Source organism: Columba livia, chromosome 14 (genome assembly GCF_036013475.1).
Source record: "Columba livia isolate bColLiv1 breed racing homer chromosome 14, bColLiv1.pat.W.v2, whole genome shotgun sequence".
Classification (NCBI taxonomy): domain Eukaryota; kingdom Metazoa; phylum Chordata; class Aves; order Columbiformes; family Columbidae; genus Columba; species Columba livia.
The window spans coordinates 6948126-6956425 of record NC_088615.1 but is presented as its reverse complement, the minus strand read 5'-3'; the positions used below and the strand labels follow the sequence as shown (position 1 = coordinate 6956425).

Genomic DNA, 8300 nt, shown 5'->3' with positions numbered 1-8300 from the left:
GGGGTGCACTGGGGTACCCCCATGCCACAATGCAGGGCTCTGGGTAGGGTTTCTCTCGCTAACAGTGGAGAAAAAACAGAGGATTTGATCACATCAGGCTGTGGCATCAAGGCAGAGCTGGGGTTTGGGATGGGGTGTGCAGTGAGCACATGCCACTGTGCCATCTGGTGTGAGGTGCTCACCATGGCTGCTACAGCCCTTCACGTCTATGAATCACTAACTTTTGAAGAAAGAACCACACCAGATTACGTTACATCCTTCCTTTAGCCCGCGGGTGCATCTGCAATGCTGCCTGCTGGTGACCCTGCCTGTACTGCCCCCAAAGTCTCTTATTTTAGCTTGATTTCTCTCTTTCTCCAATTTTTCCTGTGCGGGCTGCACTGGATGTGTCCCTGTTGGAGAGATCTGCTGTCTCAGCCCTGCTTCTTCTTCCTCTGTCCCAATACATTGATAACTTGCTCCCTTTGCAGCGCAGCAGTTAAACGGTCAGAATCTTTTCTGTCCAACCACTTTCAAGCGAAGCAGGGGCTTTCCATGGCATTGTAGGGGTGAGATTCATGGCTGCAACAACTCATTCCCCTCTCTCTAACCAGGGGAGCGTCAGGATCCAGGGAACATGTGAGGCTGGAGCTGCCTGAGGCTACTCGCAGGGGACTAGAGACAATGGGGATAGGGGCAGAGAGGAGATTTCTGCCTGTGCAAATCAGGCAAGTGGAGATAGTGTGTGGCAGACCCACCTGGGGCAGCTTCGGCTTGTTTTGAAGTTTGCCCTGATGTCTTTTTCAGTGTTATCACGATCTGATCCCAGGAGCAACAGCGACTGGAGACATCTCAAGGGCTTTACCTAGAAAAGCGAGCCTAGGAGGGTTTATCTCACGCTCAGCTGAATTGCCGTAAATGGGATAACAGCTGGCCGAACATGGAGTTAATTTGTACCAATGGTCATTTAAAGTGTTTGGCAAAGCTTATGGATAAGAGAAGTATTTATGCAAGCTGCTAAAGTGTCTCGTCTCTCTCTCCAGTTCCAGCTGGTAAGGACTGGGCAGGAGGGGGTGGGTACAAGGCAGTGTTGGTGCCAGTGCATGGGATTTGCATCTGGCCTTGCATGGTGTGTGTACAGGGTGGTCCTGTGAGCACAGATGGGGTCATTCATTGTTTATGTTTCTTTTATTTTCAGAAACCCAGTCTGAGGAAAAAAAAAAAAAAAAGAAACAAAAGAAAACAAAAGAAAACAAAAGTGGGGGAGAAGATTTTGCTGAAAGGTTTTTGGGCAATGAGCTGGCCCATGGCAATGCCTGGCAGGTCCCAGCAGAGCTGGTGGCACAGACAGTGGAGAGAGGGGGGTCTGTGGTTGCACCCTTTGGCCCCGCACATCATTTGTGATCTGTTTGCTTTTGTAAAAGGGACATACCGAAGTCATTAACGTTGCCACACATCTGCACCAGCTGCTTTCCTTCAATGCAAATTCAAGATGTTTAGCCAGATCTGCTGGGACCTCGTGACTCGGGTTTCACACGGGTGAGGTAGCTCAGAAAGCTGTTTGAACTGCAGAGGATCTTGCATGTGTTAGAGCTCAAAAAAACATCACAGACTCCTTCGGTGAAGATCTAGGTCACACATGTTTCTGCCTTGAGGTACAGCAGTGATTTCAAGTCATTCTTGCCCCTGCCTGTGCTTTTCCAAGCAAAAAATTGTGGATTAACCTGTCCCTACAGTCCTTTATTACCTTTTTTTTTTCCCCCATGGCAAAATGGAGTGGGGAAGGAAGGGAATGGGGCAATGAAACATTCATCTGCGCTGGTTGTGAGAAGCAGCAAAATACCTGGTGTCAGGGGCTCTGCCCCTCTCCCAGCCCCAAATCTGATGCTCTAGCCATGCCCATGCCTCTCCCTGTGCATCCCCATCCCCATCTCCATCCCCCGGCTGCTCTGGGGCCTCAAAGTGAAAACTAATCCTGGGACATAACTTTCCACCCTGCTCCAGAGTGGGACGAATGGGGCTATTTATTTCTTGCCTTTAAGCATCTGCAGCGGATCAGCAACGCAGTTGTCGCTGCCGGCACGGGGTGAGCAGCAGCATCCGTCACGGCCCCTGCCTGCTCCCGCGCCCTGCCTGCACGCTCCCAGCTGGCCGCGCTGCTAAATAAGGATGAAGGGCTAAAAATAGAGCTGAGGCAGGGGTTTGGACGAACTGGGCAACCCTGCCCAGGGCTGGGAGCGATATGGGGAAGCTGTGCAGCGTCAGCATGTGAGGGAGAGCTGAGCTGTCTTCAAGGAAGGGTCCCACACATGGGTCCTAAGTGTGCTGTGGCAGAGAGGAAGTTTGAGACCTGCCACACTCATGTCCTGTGTGCTCAGTGGGCTCAGCCCCTTCCAGCTTTCCACGGGGATAAACATCTGTTCACCAAAATATATAGGAAAAGCCACACTCTTGTGCCATCCATGATGGTGGGGTACCCGTGGGGCCACTCCATCGTGACAGGGGGTCTTGGGGCAGCTCTGGCTAGAAAATGGGCACCCAAAGAGAGAAGGGTAGAAGAGGGGGCTCTTAAATCAGAAATGGTGGATAGGTGGGTGGTGGGTAGCAGGGTGCTGAGGTAAACAGCCCAGTCGGGGACTGCCCAACCCTTTGGGTGCTGCCACCCCCCCGCAGCACATACGGCATCAGGTTCAGGGTCTCAAATTATCTCAGCTCTCCATCCGCCCTGTGCTGAGCGCAGGGGAAGTGTGGGGGTCCCGGGTACATGCGTGAGGTGTGTACCGACCCTTTGCATGCCCACAGATGCCTCGGCCAGCTGGAGCGGGGTGCGAGAAGAGGTGGGGAGATCGTCTGGTCTCACCCACCGAAACTCGGAGTTGGTGGGTGCGCTGATGTGGTGGCTGCACCGCGGCATCCCGCCCCGGAGGCCCTGGGTGCCTGGGAAAGCGCGGCTTCCCGTCCCAGCATCCCTGCGACTCCAGTCCTGCGCTTGCCGACAAAACCAGGGAGAGAGAGAGAGAGAAAAAAAGGAGGAAGGGAAAATCTGAGCGTACCCAGGGAGAGGGAGGGGAATCGGGAGAGGGGCCGGGCCCGGAGCTAACAGGGTGCAGCCCCGCCGCGCAGCGCGTCCCAGCCCCGTCCCGGCGGCCGCCGCGCTGCGTGAAGCTCCGCTCGGGGACCCCGCGCTTGCCTCGCTGCCTCTCGCCGTTCTCTCCCCGCCGCCTTTCCCCGGGTCCTGCTCAGCCCCTGCCGCTGCCGGGGAGATGCTGGTAGCGGGGCTGGCGCTGGCGCTCTGCGCCCTGCAGCTCTGCCCGCCCGCGCTCGGCGGGTCGCAGCCGGCGCTGCTGGTGGAGCGGAGCGGTTCCCGCAGGCTGAGCAAGGTGAGAGACCCCAACCCCTGCACCCCGCTCCCCTTTGGGCAGGGAAGAGGCCGAGAGGGCTGCCTGGGGGTAAGAGGGGCGCTGGGGGTTCGGCGGAGGGAGCACCCCGAGCGGCGCGGGGGGAGGAAAACTTCCCCCGCCCTGCTGGGTTTTGCAAGAGCTTCAAAGCGTTTTCTGACCTGCAAGGACGAGTGTAAGGTCTGATTCTGGGTGCGTGTTTGTAGCTGGGCTGTGGGGGGAGGTGGGATCCCATCGACCTGGCCACGCTGGGGCAGCAGGAATGCAAGTTCAGGTATAGCCTCTGAACAGGAGGGGATTTCAGTTTTGACAAACCCTTCTGGATTGAGGAGCCCAGAGGCCTCTCTTCCTTCGGCTGAGCTGCCCCTGCAGCCTCCCAGCACTCATGCCTCTCGTTTGCTGGTGTTTTCCAGCTCAGACTGCTGCCTCCTCTTTCCCACGCAGAACTGGGCCGGGCTCATCAACATATGCTGGTTAAGATACAGCTGATTGAGACGTGTGACTCTGACAAGGTGCAGAGGGGAACCTCTCTATTTTCCAGGAAAGCTGATGTTGCACCAGGGAAGGGGGAACTGGCTAGGAAGGCTGGACGAAGCTCTGGACGAGGGCAGCAGAGGGTCTGTGGCACAGCCATATGCAGCCACACACTGACGTTTAGCTCCTGTGGAGCTTTTTTGGCTGCAGACTCGCAGGCAAGGGGCTCCCAGCTCTTGCTAAACATCGGTGCGCAGCCAGCCCCTTGCCCTGGCTTGCCCTGAGCTCTTCCGGGCTGGTGAGCGGGACGGCGGGGCGGGCTGCTGGCCTGCGTGGGCAGCGCTGCCCGCTGGGGCTGCCCGCTGGCACTAGGTAATACAGCTTCCACCGGTTCTGCAGCTGCTGAGCAGGTAGAGAGAGCCCTGCACCTGTGGCACAGGGACACGGGCTGCCCCGGATAAACCTGCTTGGGGTGCGTGGCTCAGGCATCCTCCCCACTCCCCGTTGGGAAAAGATCTGCAGTTAGGCTGGAACCTGCTTGGGGAGGGAGCCCAGGCTTAGCTTTTGCCACCGACTCGCAGCTGTGGCTGTTGCAGGCGAGTGCTGCCATTCCCCTGCCTTCCAACTTGATTTGTGGGAGCAAATGACTCCGGTGCTGTTGCCAGCCTATGGCTTTGCTGGTGGCAGATGGGGACACTGGTGGGACTTGGAGGAAACAGGGGAGATCTGCCATCCTGGCTCCTATCACACAAATGATGACTCCCTGTCTGGGTGACATCCCCTGTGTGTGGATTTTCCTTATCCCATGGGAAAATACTGCTTCCCTGGCCCATTCAGACCAAACTAGCTCAGGACCAAGCCCCTGGGATATGTCAGGCAGGGGGTGAGCCTGGTTCATCTGCCCCCCAAGCACAGCAGAGATGGAAATGTTAAGCCATGTTTAAAATGCAATGCGCGAGTGCTGTTCCTGCCCTCGCACGGGACCAGGTGGCCAGAGCTGGTGGACGAAGGCTCAGAATAGCCAGGCTGGTCATGGCTGAGCTGGGAGACTGTGTTGGCCCCTCAGCCCCACAAGGGCACAGCATGTCCCCAGCCAGCACAGCCAGCACTGCCCTGCCCCAGAGCCTGCTTGCTCTCTTGCCTTCGCTCTCACACACCTTGCTCACTGCTGTTGGCGCTGGCCTGAGGGTTGCTGCTCGCCTTGTTCACATGCAAAGTGTTCAGAGGCTGAGCTGTGGCTGGTTTGGAAATCACAGCCTGGGAACCCTCTTTGGGTGAGAAGAACAAGGAAGGGGATTGTGGCAATTGCTGTCTGACAGAGTTCCTGTGACACCCTCAGGCTCAGAGAGCTGGGATTGCAAGAAATGCAAATGGAAATATTTATTTGGCATTTGAGGGGGGGCTGAAGGTTATTTTCTGGCTGTGTTTGTAAGCGGATATGTGTGTGAAGGTGCTTGGGGGTCCAGCACTGAGGAAATCTCCTGCAAACCCAGGGCAAGGCTCACCCAGGATCTAACTCCTCCCATCCCTTGGTGTTGCAGGTTGGTGGCTTTTCCTGGGAGAACTGTGGTGATGGGAAGGACCCTGTGGTGCTGCAGAGCCTCTCCGTGGCACCCGACCCCATCTCCATCCCAGGGAGCCTGCGCGTCAGTGCGGCTGTCAGCGGCAAAAAGACCATGGCCTCCCCTCTGAAGGTACGTGCTGGAGCTGTCTCTGTGGGACAGGGGAGGGCAAAGCTTCCCAGAACCACCAGCCCCTGGGCAATACCTCACAGTGGGTTTGGGTATGAGCAGCTCTTGGAGGAACGAGGCACCAAGCGGTACAGAGCTGAGTGCACTGGGCTCTGTCAACCAGGACAGAGCGATGGGCATGGGGAGACCAGGAGGAAGCTCCCAACCTTGTCTTGGTGGGAGAAACACCATGAACTGGGTCATGTCCTGGGGACGTAATGATTCAGAGAGGGAAATGAAACCCCAGGTGCCCTTTGTGTTCCTGGCGGTCGCTGCAACACTTGTTTTTCAGCAGCCAGAACAGGATGCTCCCTTCAGGGACATGCCACGACACTGCTGCAGGAGCCCTGAGCTGACCCAGCTGCCCTGCCCCACTTTTTGGGCATTTTTGGGGATGAGACTGAGCACATCCCTCTGCCCAAGGTGCATGGGCTGTCTTGAGCAATGCCATAGTGCCTGTTTAGGGCTGGGAGGTGCAGGGAGCGTGCTGGGGGAGTGTGGAGGCGGAGCTGTGGGCTGGGAGCTGCCGTGTGGTTTTGGAATGAGGCACTAAGGAGAGGAGAAGGAGCAGGTATGTGGGTGCTGGGACGTGCTTGCTCAAGGAGTCAAGCTGAGGTTGGAGGAAGAGAAACCTGCAGGCAGAGAGGAACCGAAAGCAGGAGGAGGAGGAGGTTAGAGAGTGTGTGATGGCCGCAAGGCCATCCCAAAGAATTGCACAAGCAGGAGCTGGGATGGCTGGGGAGAGGTGGGACAGGCTGGAGGAGCCGTGCATGCTTGTGCTGGCTGTACTGGTCTGGGATACTTTCCCTCCAGGTGTCGCTGGTGGTGGAGAAGGCGCTGGGTGACCTCTGGGTCCAGCTGCCCTGCATTGACCAGCTGGGCAGCTGCACCTACAACGATGTCTGCACCATCATTGACAACCTCATCCCACCCGGCACACCGTGCCCGGAGCCACTGCTTACCTACGGCATCCCGTGCCACTGCCCCTTCAAAGCGGTATGCCCGAAACACTGGCGCCACCGGCTGCGTACCACTGTGGGGGGTTTTGGTTGGCGTCTTGCCTACATGTCTCCTCTCTCTGCAGGGCTCCTACTCCCTGCCAGCCAGTGACTTTGACCTGCCCGACGTGGAGCTGCCTTCCTGGATGACCAACGGCAACTACCGTGTCCAGGCGGTCACCAGCAGCAGCGGGGAGGAGCTTGCCTGTGTCAAACTGGCCTTCTCCCTGAAGTCCCAGTGAGGGATGGGGACCGTCCCTTCTCTCCCCACCACCTTTGTCCGCTGTCCCATGCCATCCAGTTGCATCCCATCCTGCCCCAACCTGTCCCTGTGAGATGCCTCCCTCCCGCTGCCAAGAGGAGGCAGCCCCCTGCCCTGCTCAGTGCCCCCCTCCCCTGCTATGCACAGAAAGGTCCCTCTGGCTGTCCCCATCCTCATCCCCAGGGTTTCCCCTGCCCCAGCCTTTCAGTGTGATGTGGGGGCAGTTATTTTTTACATGGTTTCTCTTTTTTTTTTTAGTCCCATCAGGGCAATTTTAGACAAAAACATTCCAGGGAAAAGCAATATTTCTTGAAGCAGTGCATGGGGAGGAGGGAGTGTTTGGGAGTGCTGGGGCAGGCTGGAGGGATGCAGAATTAGCTGCTGAGGGTGTCCCTACTTGCCCACCCCACCTCTGGCCAAAGCATGGGCCTGTTTTACAGAAGTGTCCCCAAAGTGGCTGCAGGAGACCTGTCCCCCTTCAGTAGCTCTGGGTCTGCTTTTGGTGCATCCCTGTCCTGTGCATGGGACCAGCTTGGCAACAGGAAGCACCCATGAGAGCACCTCCCCATGTCCATTTTTGTGACAAACATCACAAGCACAAGAGGACTAAAACCACCAGAGTCCCAGATGGACATTCCCACTCGTGAGGGACCAAGTGGCTGGTGCTGCTCCCAGCTGCAGGAGAGGTGGCTGGCTGCACTGGCTGTGGGGGAGGTACAGCCTGGCTGGGGACAGGTCCCACTCATCTCATTTTGCCACTGGGACAGAGCTCAGGCAGGATGCTGCACTGGAACCATCCTTCCAGCGTACCGGCAGAGGCACTCCCAGGGAGCAGCATCCTGGACATGGGATGGACTGGGAGATGGTAATGAAGACCAGCAGCCTGGGTCCTATTTGTGGCCCTGCATCCCATCTCCCAGTCGTGTTTGGAGGCTGAGGCATCATCCTTCCTGCCTGCTGCTCCGGGCAGGGTCAGTGTCTGAAGCCACCTGCCTATGGGGCAGAGAAGCAGGTGACCCACCACCCCCCTGCATCCCTTACTCCCTCAATGTTCCTGACTGCTCACATTTAGTGTAGGGCTGGCCTTCCTCCAAGCACTTTATACGCCTTAACTACTGTCGGGCTGCCCTGGTGGGAGGTCCTGTGCTGCACAAACCTGCTCCCATCGCCTTTCCGCGTCCTTGATTTACTTCACCCTGCTGCTGGGTCCAACCCGGGTTTGTTTTGCCTGGAGAAGTGCTAACCTTGTCACCCCGCTCCCCACCGCTGCACAGCGCTCGTGCCAGGGTGGGCAGGTACTGTAGGTTCTTAATAAATCTTTTTACCAGGAAGTGGAGCTGGTGCCTCATGGTGCTGGGGGTGACCTGGGGGTGTCGTTAGTTTCTCTTGAAATAGCAGGGATGTGGTTTGGAGCTGGGAGAAGTGAAGATGGCGTTGGGGCTGGGGTGCAGGCAGCGGT

The 8300-nt window shown here is 57.4% G+C and overlaps 1 protein-coding gene across 1 annotated transcript; it reads left to right on the top strand.

Annotated features, from left to right (window-relative positions):
* The first annotated feature begins 3049 nt into the window (after nucleotides 1-3049).
* Nucleotides 3050-8172, top strand: GM2A (ganglioside GM2 activator). Its single transcript, XM_065029752.1, has 4 exons — nucleotides 3050-3359; nucleotides 5393-5545; nucleotides 6395-6577; nucleotides 6666-8172. Exons 1-4 carry the CDS (start codon nucleotides 3243-3245, stop codon nucleotides 6819-6821), a joined length of 609 nt encoding a protein of 202 aa, XP_064885824.1. The 5' UTR covers nucleotides 3050-3242; the 3' UTR covers nucleotides 6822-8172.
* The last annotated feature ends 128 nt before the right edge of the window (nucleotides 8173-8300 follow it).

Excerpts from the sequence above, each read along its gene's own strand:
- GM2A (XM_065029752.1), top strand. The coding sequence starts at position 3,243 with ATGCTGGTAGCGGGGCTGGCGCTGGCGCTCTGCGCCCTGCAGCTCTGC. Across the intron at positions 5,546-6,394 it reads CCATGGCCTCCCCTCTGAAG|GTGTCGCTGGTGGTGGAGAA; the intron begins GTACGTGCTGGA and ends CTTTCCCTCCAG. Across the intron at positions 6,578-6,665 it reads GCCACTGCCCCTTCAAAGCG|GGCTCCTACTCCCTGCCAGC; the intron begins GTATGCCCGAAA and ends CTCTCTCTGCAG.